The sequence below is a fragment of the Scyliorhinus torazame genome, chromosome 22, assembly GCF_047496885.1.
Source record: "Scyliorhinus torazame isolate Kashiwa2021f chromosome 22, sScyTor2.1, whole genome shotgun sequence".
NCBI lineage: Eukaryota > Metazoa > Chordata > Chondrichthyes > Carcharhiniformes > Scyliorhinidae > Scyliorhinus > Scyliorhinus torazame.
The window spans coordinates 101,829,963-101,851,380 of NC_092728.1; the positions used below are offsets into that span (position 1 = coordinate 101,829,963).

General features: G+C 47.0%; 1 protein-coding gene across 2 annotated transcripts; it reads left to right on the plus strand.

Moving 5' to 3' along the window:
- The first annotated feature begins 1,151 nt into the window (after positions 1-1,151).
- On the plus strand, positions 1,152-20,648 carry c22h9orf78 (chromosome 22 C9orf78 homolog). 2 transcript variants are annotated; one of them, XM_072488758.1, is made up of 9 exons: positions 1,152-1,330; positions 5,124-5,183; positions 6,336-6,387; positions 8,763-8,833; positions 9,319-9,399; positions 11,092-11,289; positions 12,590-12,726; positions 15,278-15,376; positions 19,687-20,648. In XM_072488758.1, exons 1-9 carry the CDS (start codon positions 1,245-1,247, stop codon positions 19,776-19,778), a joined length of 876 nt encoding a protein of 291 aa, XP_072344859.1. In that variant the 5' UTR covers positions 1,152-1,244; the 3' UTR covers positions 19,779-20,648. The 2 variants fall into 2 exon arrangements, with proteins under 2 accessions (XP_072344859.1, XP_072344860.1); XM_072488759.1 differs by having other exon boundaries at positions 1,165-1,325.
- Positions 20,649-21,418: the final 770 nt, after the last annotated feature.

The window sequence follows — 21,418 nt, forward strand, 5'->3', positions numbered from 1 at the left end:
AATCTACACATTTTTGGACTGGGAGGAAACCAGAACACCCGGAGGAAACCCACACGGACATGGGGAGAAATTGCAAACTGCCTCACTCACCAAGACCGGAATTGAATCTGGGTCCCTAGTGTTGTTGAGGCAGCAGTGCTAACAACTGTGCCACTACACTGTCCCCACAGTGATGTGGGCATCACTGACAAAACCATTCCCTTGAATTAACTGTCTAGCTGGGCCATTGCAGATATCAGTTTGAGTCAACCACATTACTGTGGCTCTGGTAAGCATGACAGATTCCTTTCCTCAAAGAAGTGAACCACTCAATGATACCTTCATGGTCAGCATTACTGGGACTAGCTTTTAATCCCACATTAATTGGATGTTAAATTACACCAGGTGCCATGGTGTGACAGAGCAGGCACCCAATCAACCATCATTTGGTTTCCCCAAGAAAGGGGGGGGGGACTGGCTAAACGAGTGAAGGAGAAAGGGGAGAAGTGGTGTCACTGAGATGAAAAGCAGGGAGGTCTGACGTATGGTAGTACAGTGGTTAGTACTGTTGCTTCACTGCACCAGGGACCCGGTCCGATTCCCAGCTTCCCACAATTCCCGAAAGACGTGCTGTTAGGTGAATTGGACATTCAGAATTCTCCCTCAGTGTACCCAAACAGGTGCTGCAGTGTGACTAGGGGGGTTTCACAGTAATGTCATTGCAGTATTAATATAAGCCTACTTGTGACACAAATAAAGATTATTATTGATATGGAGGTTAGCTGCAACACTGAAGAGAATGAAAGTGAATTCTGGAGGGCTTTGAGTTGTTCCCAGGAAAATTGCATGAGACATCAGGATTTCATAAAATAAGGGGAGAAATAAAACTGAATTTATACATTCTTCTTTGTAAGTAGTTGGCGCTTGATTGTTTAATTTTTGATATACAATAAAGCTGTGTTTGTTTAAAACAGTGAAAAAAATAGAAAGATTATTGTTATCCTGTGGAGCCCAGTGCTGTGTTGCACAGCCCGTGTGCGAATTGCAACACACTGGAGAAAGAGGCGGGTCACGTGATTTGGGGTCCGCCGCATTGTGGGACGTGTAGTCCAAAAGCGACCGGAAACCACCGTCGGGACCGGAAGCGCCCTCCTGAACGTCTTCCAGAATCTTCCCCCGCCGTCAGTGCGCAGCTAAACCCGGAGCCGTGCTCAGAGTTTGTTCACGGGGTGGTTTGTGCTCGGAAGGGGCGGCGGGAGCTGGGGATGCCGGCGGGGAAGAGTTACCGGAGGAGGCGGGAGGAGGAGTCCGAGGAGGATGAGGAGGACGAGCAGCGGGTGGTCGAGGTCAGGTGAGAGCCGAGGGCCTCAGCGGTTAGGGCAGGCCCCGGCCCGAAGCAGCACATCCACCCCGACCTGAGGGCAGCCCACCCCGGCCCGAAGCAGCCCGGACAACCTGCATTTATATAGCACCTTTAACCTCCCCCCCCCATCCCCGCCCCCTCTTCCCCCCCATCCCCGCCCCCTCTTCCCCCCCATCCCCGCCCCCTCTTCCCCCCCATCCCCGCCCCCTCTTCCCCCCCATCCCCGCCCCCTCTTCCCCCCCATCCCCGCCCCCTCTTCCCCCCCATCCCCGCCCCCTCTTCCCCCCCATCCCCGCCCCCTCTTCCCCCCCATCCCCGCCCCCTCTTCCCCCCCATCCCCGCCCCCTCTTCCCCCCCATCCCCGCCCCCTCTTCCCCCCCATCCCCGCCCCCTCTTCCCCCCCATCCCCGCCCCCTCTTCCCCCCCATCCCCGCCCCCTCTTCCCCCCCATCCCCGCCCCCTCTTCCCCCCCATCCCCGCCCCCTCTTCCCCCCCATCCCCGCCCCCTCTTCCCCCCCATCCCCGCCCCCTCTTCCCCCCCCATCCCCGCCCCCTCTTCCCCCCCATCCCCGCCCCCTCTTCCCCCCCATCCCCGCCCCCTCTTCCCCCCCATCCCCGCCCCCTCTTCCCCCCCATCCCCGCCCCCTCTTCCCCCCCATCCCCGCCCCCTCTTCCCCCCCATCCCCGCCCCCTCTTCCCCCCCATCCCCGCCCCCTCTTCCCCCCCATCCCCGCCCCCTCTTCCCCCCCATCCCCGCCCCCTCTTCCCCCCATCCCCGCCCCCTCTTCCCCCCCATCCCCGCCCCCTCTTCCCCCCCATCCCCGCCCCCTCTTCCCCCCCATCCCCGCCCCCTCTTCCCCCCCATCCCCGCCCCCTCTTCCCCCCCATCCCCGCCCCCTCTTCCCCCCCCATCCCCGCCCCCTCTTCCCCCCCCATCCCCGCCCCCTCTTCCCCCCCCATCCCCGCCCCCTCTTCCCCCCCCATCCCCGCCCCCTCTTCCCCCCATCCCCGCCCCCTCTTCCCCCCCATCCCCGCCCCCTCTTCCCCCCCATCCCCGCCCCCTCTTCCCCCCCATCCCCGCCCCCTCTTCCCCCCCATCCCCGCCCCCTCTTCCCCCCCATCCCCGCCCCCTCTCCCCCCCCATCCCCGCCCCCTCTCCCCCCCCATCCCCGCCCCCTCTCCCCCCCCATCCCCGCCCCCTCTTCCCCCCCATCCCCGCCCCCTCTTCCCCCCCATCCCCGCCCCCTCTTCCCCCCCATCCCCGCCCCCTCTTCCCCCCCATCCCCGCCCCCTCTTCCCCCCCATCCCCGCCCCCTCTTCCCCCCCCATCCCCGCCCCCTCTTCCCCCCCCATCCCCGCCCCCTCTTCCCCCCCCATCCCCGCCCCCTCTTCCCCCCATCCCCGCCCCCTCTTCCCGCCCCCTCTTCCCCCCCCATCCCCGCCCCCTCTTCCCCCCCCATCCCCGCCCCCTCTTCCCCCCCATCCCCGCCCCCTCTTCCCCCCCATCCCCGCCCCCTCTTCCCCCCCCATCCCCGCCCCCTCTTCCCCCCCCATCCCCGCCCCCTCTTCCCCCCCATCCCCGCCCCCTCTTCCCCCCCCCATCCCCGCCCCCTCTTCCCCCCCCATCCCCGCCCCCTCTTCCCCCCCCATCCCCGCCCCCTCTTCCCCCCCATCCCCGCCCCCTCTTCCCCCCCCATCCCCGCCCCCTCTTCCCCCCCATCCCCGCCCCCTCTTCCCCCCCATCCCCGCCCCCTCTTCCCCCCCATCCCCGCCCCCTCTTCCCCCCCATCCCCGCCCCCTCTTCCCCCCCATCCCCGCCCCCTCTTCCCGCCCCCTCTTCCCCCCCCATCCCCGCCCCCTCTTCCCCCCCATCCCCGCCCCCTCTTCCCCCCCCATCCCCGCCCCCTCTTCCCCCCCCATCCCCGCCCCCTCTTCCCCCCCATCCCCGCCCCCTCTTCCCCCCCCCATCCCCGCCCCCTCTTCCCCCCCCATCCCCGCCCCCTCTTCCCCCCCCCATCCCCGCCCCCTCTTCCCCCCCCCCATCCCCGCCCCCTCTTCCCCCCCCATCCCCGCCCCCTCTTCCCCCCCCCATCCCCGCCCCCTCTTTCCCCCCCCCCCATCCCCGCCCCCTCTTTCCCCCCCCCATCCCCGCCCCCTCTTTCCCCCCCCCCCATCCCCACCCCCACCCCAGTGTCAGTGTGCCACCTTAGTAGTTCCACTTGGGTGCCAGGTTGGCACTGCCAAGGTGCCAAGTTGGCATTTTGCAGTGGGCAGCGGAACGGAGTGATTTTAGCACTTTATGTTTCAGATTTCCAGGATTCGCTGTGTTTTGTTTGTCAACCAAGGTCAACTCCCCCGCTCTTTGAAATAGTGCCATGGGCTATTTCATGTCCACCCAAGCAGGCAGATGGGGTCTCGGTTTAACACCTCATTGGAGTGACAAGACCTCCAGCAGTGCAGCACTTCCTCAGTACTGCACTGCATGCCAGCCTGGACATTTGTGCTCATGATTCAGCTTGAGACTTGAACCCATGACCTGACCCAGTGGCGAGAGTGCACCCAACTGAGGTATGGTTGAGAACTTGAAGTCCTAAATGTGCTCTGAATGAATCGATTGCGGTTTGGCAACTGCATCACATGTTCAGTACATTTTATTCTCCTTTCTCCTGATTGCTTTCCAAGATATTGCAGCAATAATTCATTCTTTGTGAACTTGCTGACATTTATACTTATCCATAGTTGCTAATTTAATCTGACAGAGTGACTGGGGGGGGGGGGCTATTTCAGGGTGGCAGGTAACCACATTGATGTGGGTTTGGAGGTATGGAGCCCCCTCCCCCCAAAATAAATTCTCAAAACATATAGTCGGCCTATACATAGAACATACAGTGCAGAAGAAGGCTATTCGGCCCATCGAGTTTGCACCAACCCACTCAAGCCCTCTTTCCAGCCTATCCCCGTAACCGAATAACCCCTCTTAACCTTTTTTGGTCACTAAGGGCAATTTATCATGGCCAATCCACCTAACTTGCACATCTTTGGACTGTGGGAGGAAGCCCACGCAGACACTGGGAGAACGTGCAGACTCCGCACAGACAGTGCAGACAGTGACCCAGCGGGGAATCGAACCTGGGATGCTGGTGCTGTGAAGCCACAGTGCTATCCACTTGTGCTACCGTGCTGCCCGTAAATAAGCATTAAAAATTGAATAAGCCTAAATAAGCATTGAAAATTTCCCCAATTTACTCTATGTTTTTAAAGTTAAAAGGAGGTACGGATTAAGTGTGTTTATTAGGTAATCCTAATTTAGGTTGGGGTGCTAGAGGACTGCTCCTGCAAGTCAGCAATGTGAAGCAAAAGTTATTTACATACTGTGTTTTGACATATGGTTATAGTGTCCTCTAGTGGCAACACTGATGTTATGAAGAATTTGATTTTTTGCGTTGCGTCGATGCAGTATAGTAAGGCTACGAATGAATCCAGCTCCCATCAGTGTGTCCATCAGTGTGACCAGGTGATTACCCCCACTGCTTTGCAAATGACTGGTTGCTGGAAATTTAACAACAAGCCAGGTTATATCAACTCAGTTATTTATTTCATTCTGCCCTCTGGACCTTATCTGATATTCCAAATTAAATTCAAGGACACAACCTTAGGCTTGCCAGTTTGTTGTTAGACATACGAACGCAATAAATATCTTTTATTCTCATTTTCTGAAGTTACTGTGTAAGAAGCTTTTTTCTCCCCAAATCACCAATGGTAACCTACTTTGTTTTCGAAGGTCGAAAGTAGGTGAACTGAAGGAAATTCAGAGTCTGAGGAGAAGGCAAAATGGAGTGAGGTAGGTGCAATTCACATGGCAGCGAATGGGCAGGATCTGTACCCACCATTGAATATTTTCTGTCAAAGTAACAGATGAACAGTTTTGGCATGTGCACATTGTATACCTCCGAGCTTCTGTGAACCACAGTCTTTAAAGTGGTGGGGGAAAGTATCTCTCAGAAGAGTCACATTAGCATGTTGCATTAGTGCTTACAGAGTTCCTTTCTGGACTGAACACAAAGCTGTGTGAGAGTTTGAGTACCAATGACCATAATGTGTTCACGTTAGACATAATGAGGATTGGAGAGGTGACTAAAACCCAAAGCGAATAGCCATATTTTGAGAGGACCAATTATTTTAAGTTTGCGTGCATGCGTTAATTAAGCTGGGGAAAGGTAAAGTAGAGACAACTTGTCTGGGAGAAATAAAAGAGATAAAGGTGCTGACCGCATGCATTTATAATTAGGCCATGGGGAGGTGGATTTATAAGTAACTAGGTTATATTTAGAAATTTGCATGAAGAGATAGATAGGAACTTGGCTTTTCCAGCTGTTACATTTCAAAAGGGAGCAAGAGACTTTTGCAACTTATAAAAGTAAACAAGGGAATGTTACTAAATTTTATTTGACTTGAATGAGGTTTGGAACTCTCCCAGAAACAATAGTTGAAGCTAGAACAGTTGTAAATTTAAATCTGACCTAGATAGATTTTCGTTAAGCAAAGATTTTCAGGGAAATGGGCCAAAGGCTGGATTATGGAGTTAGGTCACATCTCATTAGATGGCGGGGCAGGCTTGAGAGGCTGAATGGACTACTCCTGTTCCTATGTAATGTTAGTCCAGCCAGCAATGCTTGCATTCCATGAATTAATTAAAAACAAAATACACGGGATATTAAATGACCTACCTGTTCAAATCGTCATTGTTCTAAAAGAATCAAAGGGTAGCAATTAGTATTAGATAAAAGAGCTGCGATGTGACTTAAAATTGCAACAGGAGAGTTTTTTAATTGATGAATAACTTTAGAGCTTCGGGTTGATAATTCAGAAAGCAAGATTGAAAAAGTTCAGTGATGCCAACGCAGGCAGTGAGTCTCCACCGTGTCATCAGAAGGAAGCACTGAGCAAAATCAAAATACCTTTAGTCACTTCTCATTCCTGGTTCTTGTTACAGTGCTGCCGCCCTGCTGGTTGGAGAGCAAGTACCGGAAGAAACATCAACTGTGGTAAGTTGCTTCATGTCATAATGTGTGAATTTCAGTGTAGCAACAGCAACAATTTATATTTCAATGGCATGCCTTTAATAAAACACCCCCAAGACCCTACACATGAGTGTCATACAGCAAAGCTTGTCGGCGGGCTACACAGAATATTAGGGCAGAAGGCCTAAAGTGGTAGATTTTACAGGAGTGTTTTGGAGGATGAAAGGTGCAGAGAGGTTTAGAGCTGAAGACCAAAGAAGGAACAATTAAAATCTGGGGTGATCAAGAGGCCAGAATGAGATGAATGCAGATACTGCAGAGGGTTGTGGAGTTGAACGAGATTACAGAGAAAGGGAGCGCCCAGACCATGGAGAGATTTGAAAACCAAGCGTTGATGAATCGGGACCAAGTATAGGTGTGTGTGAATACAGGGGTAATGGATGAATGGGTTAAGAACATAGGCAGCAGAGTTTTGGATGGCCTCAAATCTATGAAGGAATGCACCTTGGGAGCGCATCAGAATAGTCAAGCCCAGAGGCAGCTGAAGATGAGCTGAGGCAGAGACAAAGTCAGCATTGTTACTGAGATGGAAATTGGCGATATTAGTGATGTGGGTGTGTGGCAGGAAGTGCAACTTGGGGTCAAAACCCGTCTGGTTCAGCCTTGGGACAGTTGCCAGGGAGACGAACTGAGCCAGTTGCTAGGGAAAGGAGCTTATAGCAGGGATTGTAGGCAACAGCTTCCGTCGTCCCAATATTTAATCGGAGGAAATTACTACTTGTTCAGTATGGCTTGTTGGATAAGCGATCTGACAAGAAGAGGTTGAAAGCGATTTGTATTCAGAACATGGGCCATCACCTAATACTGGAGCCTAACATGACTAATCATAGAATTTACAGTTCAGAGGGAGGCCAATTGGTCCATCGAGTCCCTTACAAAGAGCACCCTACTGAAGCCCACGTATCTACCCTATCTATCTCTGGAACCCAGCAACCCCCACTTAACATTTTTTGGACACGAAGGGAGAGTTTAGCATGGCCAATCCACCTAACCCGCACATCTTTGGGTTGTGGGAGGAACTGGAGCACCCGGAGGAAACCCACGCTGACACGGGGAGAACGTGCAGGCTCCGCACAGACAGTGACCCAGCCGGGAATCGAACGTGGGACCCTGGAGCTGTGAAGCAACTGTGCTAACCGCTATACTACTGTGCTGCCCACACTAATGGTCGAGTCATTGCCATCAATGGGTGGCACAATGGTTAGCACTGCTGCCTCACAGCACCAGGGACCCCGGTTCAATTCCGGCCATGCGTCACTGTCTGTGTGGAGTTTGCACTTTCTCGCCGTGTCTGCCTGGGTTTCTTCTAATTTCCTCCCACAGTCCAAAAATGTGCAGATTAGGTGGATTGACCATGATAAATTGCCCCTTAATGTCCAGGGATGTGCAGGTTAGGTTATGGGATTAAGGGGATAGGGCGGGTGTGCACTCATAAATGGACAGAGTGCTCATTCGAAGAGGCGGTGCAGACCTCCTGCACTGTAGTGATTCTATGATCACAATGCCTCCTGTATTATCAAAGAACCATTCACCACAGAAGGTGACCCATTCTGCCTCTGACAGCTCTTTGAATGAACCCTGAAAATCTGCACTTCAATTATTTATCCAATTCCTTTTTTAAAATAAAGTAATTAGGTCATAATTTGCCGTCAACGTAACGGTGAGGCTAATGGTACCCGCTGTTATTTATGTGCTGCAGTAACTTCAGGTGAGAAGCAGATGTGGGACTTGAAAGATAAGTATTTTGAAACTGGCGCTCTTGTTTACTGTACTTGGTCCAGTAGTATTGGTCAGGCCTATGTGGCTGAGGTATTTGGGAGGGGGGAGTTCACTCAGGGTTGCACTTCACCCCCGCTGTTAGTACATCTTCATGCTTAGTTGCCTGTACAGCTGGGGGAAAGTGAGCCTGAAGTTTAACGGCTGCTCATGAGGTTTTTTATTGAGCTTGCAGATGGACGACTAGGGTGCAAAAACTGTAGATCGTTTTCTTAAAGCCCCTTCGCCTTTTTCAAACTCTTTTACTTCAAAATCCCTCAAAACTTAACCCACCAACCATGCGTTTAGTTCCCCTCAATTTATTTTCATTCGCTCCAGTGCAAAACCTACTTGTAAAGCGCTTCAGATGGACTTCTGAAGAGCAGCATTGTAGAAATGCACATTATTGAGTGGCTGTGTGATTGGAACAATGTGTCACTGAGCTGGGAATTTTACTTGTCTACTTTTGAAATCAGTACTGATCTTTAAGGAGCATTGTTAATTTATCTATCTGTGAAAAATGTACAAGATATTGTTTTTGTTTATAATGTGCTTAAAAGCTGCAATATGTTTGTTGTGTGCAGGATGACCCTTTTAAACTGAAGACTGGCGGGATGATTGACATGAAGCTCATAAAGGACAAAAAACGAGAGAGGTGGGGAATCTAAAACATGGCAAAAATTTACCAATTATCCGTTAATTTCATTACGTAGTCGAATTTGACCGCACAGAAATAGGCCATTGGTGCCCATGCCAGCACTTTACGTGAGCTCTCCTTCAGGCTTACTCAAAGCAGAATTTATGCTTTCAAGAATGCAAAATGGCAGCCATGTAGCTGTATACGTTTGTGATGTTTAATCTACGAGGATCCCTATTGTTTCTGTGGCGTTAAAGAACATGTTAGGTTTCTTATCCTGTTTCTTTTTTGCTTGTCTGCCACTGACCCATATGATAAGGGAGATTGAGGGGAATGCAAATTGTGGGGAATAGAATGACTGACAAAAGTTTTATATTGATTACATGCTTGAAACGCATCCGAAACAAAAGTACGTACCTCAGGACTTTCCTCCCTCGCTCTTCCACCAACTGGAAGCAAGGGTTGGCAGGTTGGAGAATTGAACATCTTTTCTTTCCTTCCAGGATCGAAGAGGAAGACACGGACTTGAACCTGGGTACATCGTTTTCAGTGGAAACAAATCGGCGCGATGAAGACGCCGACATGTAAGTCTTGACCTTGCGTCGCACTGCTCTGAGAAGGGAGAATGCGCTTTTGTTTTCTCCTGGTTTTACTGTACCAACGCGCACAGCATCAAATTTGTCATGTGTGTGTTGTCTCGCTGTGCATGTCACCACCCGCATGATCAGCCGTGCTCACACTCGTGCTGGGCAGATAACCTCAGCTCTCAGTCGAGCATGGTCACCCTGAATCCACGGAGCTCCTCTCTAGCTCGTGGCTCATCTGTTTCCAGAAAAATGGAACTGTTCCAACTCCGTATTTGGAGTAAAAGGAGAAAACACCGGAAACACTCAGCAGGCGAGAGAGAACCGGTTACTGTTTCAGGTCAATGATCTTTGGTTAGAGGTTTCTGACGAAAGGCCGCCAGCCTGAAATATTAACTGTTTCAGTCTGCCCAGATGTTGCCAGACCTGAGTGTTCCTGGCACTTTCTGTTTGTGTTTCAGATTTCCGACATCTGCAGTATTTTAGTTCTGTAGTACTGCTATCCGGAGTGTCTGGGTGCAGCAGCTCTTGGTCGAAGTGAACTTCGATTCCTCAATAGTTTTTTGTATATTAGGTTCCAGTCTGATTGGATATAAATTCATTTTGTATGATGCTTTTTGTGCAGGAATAAGACTGCTTGCCAGTTGGGGTAATCCAGTCAAAGTGCTGATATGTTGTTCAGAGCTTTTTACGAAACATCATCGCAAATGACCACTTGTCCTGTTGACTCTTGCATATACTTTTGGGAGAGGCAAAGGGTTGAGGGTGAAACGGTCAAACCAAAAAAGAAGACTTTGGAAAAATAATCTCCTTATTCTTATTACAATCATTGGAGGCAATTTGGTCCATTGTGTCCGTATCCAATTACTCCCACCCTCTGCTGTTTTCCCGTACCCCTGCAAATCTTTCCCAATTATTTATCCAGTTCCTGTTTGAAAGTTGCTATAGAATCTGCTTCCAACACTCTTTTTAGCCAGAGCACCCTAGCTCGCAATTTGTTACGTTATAAAAATTCTCAACTCTCCTATGTGTCCACTGGTTACTGACAGTTTCTTTTTATTTACTCAATTGAAATCTATTGTAATTTTAAAGCCTCTATTAAATCACCCGTTATCCATTTTTCACCAAAGGAAATAATTCCAGCTTCCCTCCATCTCCCAGTATCACTGATGTCTTTCATCCCTGAAACTGCTCTAGTAAATATCTGCATGTTCTCCAAAGCCTTGCCATCCTACATCGCATTAAAAATAAGATGGGCAGATATTTTTGTCTCCTTGCGTTTATGGAAGGTCTATGGCAGGTGGGGGGAAACTAATTTCCTCGCGTCCCATCAGAACGTGTAACATAAGGCAGGTATTGTCAATCTCGGGGGCGCGACCCGCATTTTTTTTTAATACGGTCACAGCCTTTTTTTCCCCCAAGTTCGGGGGACCAAAGGGACCCAAAACCATTTCCTCCATTTTTGTCAGCAACAAACAAGGAAAGAGAAAATGGAGGGTCGCGCAGGTCAGCCGACGTGGGTCGCGAAGGTTGGCCGGTTGATAAAAATGGGTCCCCAGGAAAAAAGTTTGAAAAACACTGACAAGGCATTGAGGAACCTGCAAGCTGTTGACCTAATATGACGCGTTACTCTGTTTAGTAAGTGCCTGCATTCACCTCTGTATTGGAGAGTAACCCATTGTTCCGTGTCAGGATGAAGTACATCGAGACAGAACTGAAGAGGAGGAAAGGAATCCTGGAGAACGAGGAGCAGAAGGCAAAGGTTAAAAACCCAGAGGACCAACTCTACGAGCTGCCCGACAATATCAATGTTTCGTCTGCCAAGCGCACAGAGGAAATGTTATCCAATCAGATGCTCAGTGGCATTCCGGAGGTGGATCTGGGCATTGAGTAAGTGTTTATCTTTTTAAATCGACTGTAAGACCAGTTGAAGAAACTGAAATATATGCGGGGTTGTAACACTGAAAAATCTACTTATCCTGCTTCAGAACACATGTTATCTGCAGGGTCTATTTCACTCGCTACAGAATTTGTTTATTGTGTATTAGTAAAAATTTAATGGGCTGCATATGGTGACTCCTCAAAGCGTGGCCAGTGCAGAGATGATTCCCATCACACCTGCTATAAGTGACTGCAATTTTTAAAAATTATTTGTTAATGGGATGTGGGTGCCAATGACAACATCATTATTTATTGCCCATCTCCAATTGCCTTTGAGAATGTGGCGATGTGCCACCTTTGTGAACTGCTGAAGTCCATCAGGTGCACGTACACCCCGCAGCTCTGTTAGGGAGGGCGTTCCGTGATTTTGATCCAGATCCAGATTTTGCGCACAGAATTTGTGTACGGCAACTACCTTGTTTAATATAACCATCGCTGCATTTTACTGGAGAAGTGAACGAGAGGTGTGTCGTAGTTTGGGTCGTGAGTTCTGTTTCGTCAAGGTTGAGTAAATAGACGGTCTTTGCTGTAAGTGCCTACCTAGGCGGGTGTCAATACGTATTCTGGATTTCTCATTCAGATTTCACTGCTACTGGTATTCCAATAGACTGCCATTAGATCATTGAAACTCCTTATCCACTTTCGGTTCCATAGTAACAACGCCCTGTTCTCGGACAAGGTTAGGTGCCTGGATCAGCTACCCTGCCCATCCAACATGATCATCTTGACATATTTACACATCTTAATAACTCTGAATTCTGTTTTTCTACAGGAACCTGTCCAGTTTTTTTCTAGCACCCTTGTTGATTGTCTGACTCCATGCATTTATCACCGTTTCACAGAAACATTTGTGGCTGAATTTCCCATTTTTCTTTTTTTGTCACCCTCAATTTGAAAATGAGAGCCCGCCCCCCCAGTCCTGAATTTTGTATTCTGCGGAGAAAAGAAATTGAATTTGCTTCCTCCTGTAATCTTCAACGTGAATATCAAATTGTCCTCCAGTCTTCTATTTTCAAGAGACAAAGGACATCAAGTAGCCAAAAATGTTTGTTTCTGCCTACACCAACTTTATAGTGTAAAACGGCACAGAAAGGCCATATAGCCAATTGTTCAATTTGACCTAAAGTGTTTCCACTTCAAGTAATTATCAAGTTCCCAATTGAAACTAACCACTCAATTTGCTTCCACTACCCATAACTTGGTTATTTTTCCTCATACTGACTGCGCTTCTTATTTTTTTAACTTTAAGTGCAAAAATAAAGAATATTATCAGCACTGAAGAGGCAAAAGCCCTGCTCCTGGCAGAACAGCGCAACAAAAAGAAAGACAACGGTACTTCTTTCGTACCCACCAACATCGCGGTCAATTACGTTCAACACAACCGGTGTAAGTATTGACGCATCTCTGCGATTGATCTTTATCAAGGCTGCAGTTTGATGGCCTGGTTTTCCTTGTGTACGGCTGGCCCGGGCAGCTTCAATGTGGATCTGAAACAAAACAAAAACAGCAGTTTCGAATAAAGTGCGGAATCACAGGAAGTGGAAGGAAAAGAGCGATGGATAGGTCCTCTGATGGCGTGGCGGGCAAGGTGACGCAAGTGGCGCAGCTGGCAGGGTGATGAAAGTGGTGCGGCAGGGGCAGGGTAGCGCAACTGGCGCGGCAGGCAGGGCGAAGCAGGTGGTGATAACCAACGGCAGGTTTGTACCGCGGCTTCCAGCACTCGCTAGCATTCCCTCGGGCACAAGCTTTTTCCCTTCCAAGAACAAGGAGACATTTTGTCATTCACATCTCAAAGCAACAGGAGTCTTAAGAAGGGGGTGGAGAGTGTATATATTGACAAATTTATTGTGGAGCTACATTGAAAGGCGCCAAATCCAGCTATGTGGTCCCAAACCCCTGCTAATCACCATTGCCGTGTTCACTGGTTTGATCTGCACGAAAGAAGGGACGACATTGGGAATTCAATTCATTAATGGTTGCTATGACATGTAACTAAAAGTAAATTGCAGGTTTACTGCTCAGTGCTGTCAAGTTGCAGTTGTTAGATTTTCTGTCTCAGCAGTGGGAGTGCTATGCGTTCAATCCATGCTGCAGAATTTACCTCCGCATTCTTAGTTTGGTACTCCAGTGCGGAGTAGTGCTGCATTATCAGAGGTATCGTTCTTCAAATGAGACACTGCATAGAATTACATAGCACAGAAATAGGCCATTCAGCCCAACCACTTCACGATAGTGTTTATCCTGCACTAAAGCCTCCTCGCGTCTTTTCTCATTTAACTATATTGTAACCCTCTTATATTGAACAGTACAGCACAGAACAGGCCCTTCGGCCCTCAATGTTGTGCCGAGCTTTGTCCGAAACCATGATCAAGCTATCCCACTCCCTGTCATTCTGGTGTGCTCCATGTGCCTATCCAACAACCGCTTGAAAGTCCCTAAAGTGTCCGACTCCACTATCACAGCAGGCAGTCCATTCCACACCCTAACCACTCTCTGAGTAAAGAACCTACCTCGGACATCCCTCCTATATCTCCCACCCCAAACCTTATAGTTATGCCCCCTTGTAACAGCTACATCCACCCGAGGAAATAGTCTCTGAATGTCCACTCTATCCCCCTCATCATCTTATAAACCTCAATTAAGTCACCCATAATCCTCCTCTGCTCCAAAGAGAAAAGCCCTAGCTCCCTCAACCTTTCCTCATAAGACCTACCCTCCAAACCATTCTGTCCTCCCTCATTCTTATCTAGATTCCTCTTCTAATTATTCTCTTCAGCCACTCTCAGCGGTAGTGAGATCCACATTCTTACCACTCTTTACGTGAAGAAGTTCCTTCTGAATTCCCGATTGGATTTCTTGGTGACTATATTGACAGCCTCTGGTTCTGCTCTTCCCCCACAAGAGGAAACATTCTCTCTCTATCCTTTCTACCAAAGCCTTTCAGAATTTTAAAGACCTCTATTAGTTCACCCATTAGCCTTTTTTCCAGAAAGATGGGAGCCAGCCAAACCGAGGTTCCAGTAGCTTATTTTGACAGGATGCCAAATAACTCATGGTACCACTTGAAAAGCAAGGAAGCCAATGAGTGTCCTCGTCGACATTCTTCTCTCAATACTAAAATTGGGATCCAACTACAAAATGGCTGCTGTCTTGTATCTATAATGGCTGCTGCACTTCAGAACCAATCACTTGAGATGTTCCTGCTATACTTTGGGGGAGGCGTAGAAGTATTATCACAGGACTAATAATCCTGAGATCCAGGGTAAAGCTCCGGGTTTGAATCCCAGCACAGGAGGTGGTGAAATTTGGACCCAATACAAATCTAATTAAATCCCATTAAAGTCTAATGATGACCATGAAACTATTGTTGATTGTTGTAAAAGCCCATCAGGTTCACAGATGCCAGGGAAATCCTTCATCCTTACCTGATCTGGCCTGTACATGTCTCCAGACCCACAGCAATGTAGGTGACTCTTAAATGCCCTCTGAAATGGCATAGAAAGCCACTCCGTTCAAGGGAAGTAAATGCTGGATGCTCAGAATCCATGAATGAATCAGGGGGAGGGGGGGGCGGGTGGGATCCTTATGACCAGATCGTGCCACAATGCTCATTTTAAATGCTGACACAATCCACTTTGGCTTGCGGTTCACGTCTTGTATCTATGCAACAATCCTCTTTTCCAATATGAACGACTCTTTTGAGATACAACCTTTTAACTGTGAGGGACTTGCTAGTCAGGGAGCACAACTTAGGCTGGGAGATTATTTTCTTTACTGCAAAAAAAATTGGTCTTGATTACTTATCCTGCATACCTTTTCTCATAAAGTGTGGTCGTTTTAAAAAATATGATGTGAAATAGTTCAGACTTGTTTGAGCTCCGTACCCGCAGGATCTTTGGTATGCATTTCCCATTGCCTCGTGTTTTTTTTGTTGTAGTTTACCGGGAGGAATTGCACGCACCAGCAAAACGCAATAAAGAGGAACCCAAACCACGGCCCCTGAGAGTGGGAGACACCGATAAACCAGAACCTGAACGTAAGTACATAATGTCAGCATTTCATTGCTGACCCCGAGAAGATAATGGACCAGTAACAGTGATTTACAAACTCAAACTGCTGTTTGCAGATTAAAATCTGTGGCATTCTAATTCCACTTCCACTTAATTCCCTGAACCCGGTCAAGCAACTTCTCCACTCTCTCTGCAATCCCCTCCAGCCCTTGAACTCTCCAGGATGTGTTCAACTAATCTTAGTTTCTTGAACATCCTCGAACATTAATTGCACTATTGCTAGCCCTCCCTTCAGCTGCCAAGGCCATAAGCTCTGGAATTTCCTCCCTAACCTCTCGGACTCTAAACCTCTCTTTGTTTCTTTAAGACTCCCTCAAAGCCTTCCCCATGAACTATGTTTTTGCCCATCTGTTCTAATATCGCTTTATGTGGTGCGATGCCTTACTTTGCTTCATAACACTCCTGTGAAGCACAGTGGGACGTTTCATTACTTTAAAGGTGCTATATAAATGTAAGTTCATTCGAAGGGTGGTGGTTATCCAAACCATTGATGATTCTTCACACAACAGGTTCAAAATCTGAGCTTTGATAAAGAATCATCCAGACTCGAAAGGTTAGTTGTCTACTCTCTCCATGGATGCTGTCAGACCTGCTGAGGTTGTCCAGTATTTTATGTTTTTGTTCTGAATCTGAGCCTGAATGTCCAGGCCAAGCCACGTGGAAAGTGCAGTTGCTTCTACAGAAGAAACATCTGAGCACATGGTGGCCTACTCCGGCCTTGCGGGCCTTCCCGCAGCTGCGTATAGAGTAGCGCCAGCAGCGTAGGACAGAAGGAGTCCATAAGACATAGGAGCAGAATTAGGCCACTTGGCCCATCGAGTCTGCTCTGCCATTCAATTATGGCTGATATGTTTTTGATCCCCTTATTAATTAAGAACCTATCTATCTCTGTCTTAAAGACACTCAGTGATTTGGCCTCCACAGGCTTCTGCGGCAAAGCGTTCCACAAATTCACCACCTTCTGGCTGAAGAAATTCCTCCTCGTCTCTGTTTTAAAGGATCGTCCCTTTAGTCTGACATTGTGTCCTCTGGTTCTAGTTTTTCCGACAAGTGGAAACACCCTCTCCACGTCCACTCTATCCAGGCCTCGCAGTATCCTGTACGTTTCAATAAGATCCCCCTCCTCCTTCTAAACTCCAACAAGTACAGTCCACTCAGCTGCTCAAACCTATTCTGCCCTTCAATCCGATCATGGTTGCTCTGTGCCACACTCCTTAAACCCACTTTAAACCTATCAATTGTGTCCTTTGCCCAAATAAAATCTCGATCGTGAAAATTTCAATTAACCCAGCAACCTCTGTTCAGATTTCTGACGATCCTTTTGTGTGGAAGAAGTAGTTCCTGATTTCACTCCTGAATGGTTGAGCTCTTGTTTAAGATTATACCCCTTTGTTCCAGATTCTCCCCACCAAAGGAAATAGCTTCTCCATATTGAACTCCTTTATCAATTTAAGCAACTCCATTACATCACCCCTCAAAATTTTCTGAAAGCAAGCCAAATGCTACCCGTCTTCATAACTTAATCCTTTGAATACTGTATCATTCGGGCTGTACCCCTCCGAGGGTAATTCATCCTTCCCAATGTACAGTGCCAAAAACTAAACATTGTAATCCAGATGGGATCTGCCCAAATCGTTACAACAGAAGTATCACTTTTTCTTTCCCTTTATATTCCAACCTTTTTAAGGTAAAAGCCAACATACCATCGGCCTTTTTGAATACTTGTGTCTGTGCATTAACTTTCAGCAATTTGTGTTCCTCAACACCTAAACCCCTTTGCGTCTCCGCAACTTCATTGCAGTGTTAATGTATCCTACTTGTGACACTACTAAAGATTCTTATTATTGTTCCTTGTTACTCACTATTAAGGAAAAAAATACCTATTTGTAATTCTTGAATCCAAAGTGGACAACCTCTCAGTTCAGGGTTAATCTCCATCTGCCACAGTTTTGCCTACTCATTTTACCTGCCTATGCCCCTTTGAAACTTGCTACTCCATCAGCATAACTTATGGTGCCTTTAACTTAGTATCATATACAAACTTGGACATATAACGCTATTCCTTCACCTATGTCATTTATATGGTGAAAAGTCAATATCCCACTACAGATTCCTGGGAACACCATTTATCACTACCTATATCCCTACTCTGCCTGCTGCCTCTCAACACGTGTTATGAGGTCAGCTCCAATTCACTTTTTCTGTTAATCTTATCAAAGGCTTTCTATAAGCCCACATGGACAACATCCATTGTCCGCTCCTATCCATGCTAATGATCTTGGAAAATGTAACTAGTTTAATCAGACATGCTGTGTGTCACAGACCGATGTTAACTCTGGTATTCAGTCATCTGTCCCCCTGAAGATAGATTCCAGTCACCTCCACGATTGCTGTTGAACTGATAGGTCTGTGCTTTCCTGCCTTATATAAATTGAGTGATAGTTACTATTTTGCGACCCCAATGTACCATTCCTGAATCTAACACTTTTGAAAAATTATTAAAAATGATCTCCCCAACATCTGTCTTCACTTGATCCACATTTCTCTGCAGCTTTGTAATCCCTTTCATATTCCATTTTAGCACCTCTTGATACTTTCCTTGTTGGTTTTTATAACTGTCTCAGTCCATTGCATTTCTTGTAGTAATCGAGGAAGCCTTTTCTTATAGCTTGATGCAGCCTCTTACCTTGTATGTTCACCGTGGTTGCTTAACCATCGGGAGTGGATCATTTGCGTTTTTCGGTGTAAGAGCAGGTTCTGTATAATTCCTGACATTTTGCATACTTCCCACTGTTTGACTGGTGGTTTACCCATTCATGACTCAGCCCAGTGTAATGGAGTCAATTTATTTCTCATCTCTTTGAAGTTTTCCTGAAGTGAATTTATAGCTTTGTTAGTGACATGCCCAGGGCAGCACGGTGGTGCAGTTGTTAGCACTGCTGCCTCATGCCGCTGAGGACCCAGGTTGGTGGAGTTAGCACATTCTCCCCATGTCTGCGTGGGTTCCATCCCCACAACCCAAAGATGTGCAGGGTAAGTGGATTGGCCACCCTGAATTGCCGCTGAATCGGAAAAGAATTTTAAAAAACGTTGTTAGTGACTTCCCCTTCTCACTTTCAAATCTTAAAATCAAATTTAATCACACAAGGCTCATTTTGTAATATATTCCCTTACCACTAGATTGTTAATTAATTACGATGTGTTAGTGATCACTAAATCTCTGGTGCAATGTCCCTTTGTAGGCTTCAGAAACATCTGTCAGCCTTCACTGTTCCTTCTACCCGAGATGTTCCTGCTGCCTGATCATTCTTACTGAAATGCTTCTTCCTGTACTGTACTGATGTACTGATTTTCTTTTCCAATTTCTCTGCTGTGTCAAAAGATCCTCTCGCCTGAAATATTTGGCTCACAACTTGTAGCCAGGTCTCTAATGACCAACACATCATTTCCCCCAGAGCTGAAATGGTGATATTTCTTGCTTTTGTGTACAGAAAATTTGGATAATGTGCCCATCCTGCCTTTTATGACATAATAGTATTTCTTTCGCGCACATCTTATTGCTAATCCTCTGTACATGCCGACATAGGCAATTTAATCTTATTTTTTTCATCACGTATGTTTTATTTTTGTAGGTATTTTATCACTAACTCTAAATCTTTTCTGATCCCAAGGCATTTTGTTATCTTTAAGATTTGTTGGTATACTGACCTCTGCCCGTACCCCTCCTTCAGGTTGCTGTCATATTGACCCAGGCCCTCCTTTCTCCTTTGCTGTTTAAGGTCCGTCTTGCAATTTCATCAATCCTCACATCCACCTCCCTCTTCCCCCGCCCCCACCTGACAATTAGCGAGGAGAATTATCAGTTGGAATGTCGAGAAGAGCAAACCATGGAGTAATTCTAAACTGAGCTGTTTCTGTGTTAAACAGGCGGTGGTATCATGGCTAAATATTAACTTTGTAGAACACTTACCAGTGGAAATCCTTTTAAGTTCTTTATTGTTTTCCACCCCCCTCTCCACCCCATCCACCATTTTCTAATACAGGCGTCTGTGCTCCTCAGTGCTTTCCTACACACATTGGTTTGCCACAGGCAAGTAAGTCGACAGGGATTCCTTCAAAAGTCAGTGTTCAATCGGTGGTGTTTCTGCTCCATTTCGTTAAAGATCCATCCTGGGGCTAGCTGTATTTTCTGTTTAAATTCTAATTATTTTCTACTTTAAAGGGGCTACTGCAACAATAGTTTTGAGAAATAAATTCTCTTTCTACTTTTGTGCAGAATCACCTCCAAATCGCAAACGTCCTTCCAATGAAAAGGCCACAGATGATTACCATTACGAAAAGTTTAAGAAAATGAGCAGAAGGTACTGACGGGACAGCTCGATTACCTTGTATTTTTCCCAACGTGAATATCGGAACCCTGAACGCCCTGTGTATCAACAAAGACTGATCACTTTCAAACTGTTCTGGGGGACGGGAACGGCGGAAATGAACAGCGATTAGACTTTGCGAACTGAACCAACACCGTTCTATCTAATGTTCAGCCAGAGCAGGATTGAAAAGGTTGGTCTAATATTATACTGCACTGTAAACCCAAAGAAAAGTTTGCTGCTTCACACTGCCTTCCAGCTGTTTCCATTGCTTTGTGGCAGATCACGGATTGCCACGGATATTTACAACTGTTAATTTTAACACAAAATAGATCTTTATGCAAAAGGGAACCGTGGAAGTGAGGTGTGAATTTATCCTAGCTGTCCTACTCTGGTTTATCTGGTGTGGTGCTTTATATGAATTTCCACTTCTGAATCCTGCAAAAAAAAACGCTGAATTGGAGGAAAGGACAGTGGCTCATGACAATATTAACCAGGGCCACTGTTGCCACTGCAGAGCTGAGGTAGCTTTAATCCTCCAATTTGTCATTCTGACAGTGACGGTATTTTAAAAACCGTGTTGTGTCTCATACAGTATAGTGTTATGAAGCACAGTGACACACTGCTGTTCTCGAAGCAAGTAATCTCATCTTCCGAAATTGGATCTTTTAACTCGCTCACTCATCTACCAAACTGGTTCAATAAGACGTGCAATCTCTCAACTTGCTACGATTTCTGTCTGTAAATTAATTTCAGGATAGAGAGATAGATTGATGTTACAAAATAATTCTTTTGTTTTACGTGTAAAAATGTCTTTGTGCTGTAAATGTATCTAAAATAAATTTCTTATCCTTTCATGATTTTATATAAATGTTTTCCTGGTTTATTTTGCATGACAGTCTAATTGGTGCCATAGGAGAGTTCTCAAACTCCACTCGGGTGCTTACAGTGGACAAGGTAAATCAGTAAGTGTGAGGGTGAGCCTCACTGTTATGGGCGAGGCGTTTTCAGAACCCCAAAATGTATCATGGTGTTCAACCAACCTCACCCTTTAATGGATTTGTTGCTTTTCCGAGCACATGGCTTTTTCCCTAGGTGTGGGATTACAATTATGGACACGTGAGTTTTTAAACACGAAACACTGTTTATTCCATGAACTCAACTTAACATCTTAAATAAACATTGGATCTCTTAACACCCCTTACTTCAAAGATAACTCAGAAAATATTGCAATAGTAAATACTTCCTTAAAATGTTCCTTCAAACTTCCAAGAGACTTAACACCTTTAAACAGTATCACATCAGGTTAAAGGATATATATATTTTCTGTAGAATGGCAGAGATATATTAGCTTGGTTGATTTCAGCTCCAGCACCTTACTTTTCTTCATGCAGCTCTCTGGAAACCCACAGACACACCCAAACTGCTTTCTCAAACCTGGCTTTCTACTTTTTAATCAGCTCTCAGCAAAACCAGCCACGTTCTTTTTTTAGCTGCTCTCAGCAAAACCAGCCTGGTTCTTTTTAAAACTGAAACTAAAAACCTGCAAAACACACACTGCAAAATGGCTGAACTGAGCTGAGCCCCACCCACTCTCTGACATCACTGTTTTCTTAAAGGTGCATTGCTTACACATCCATT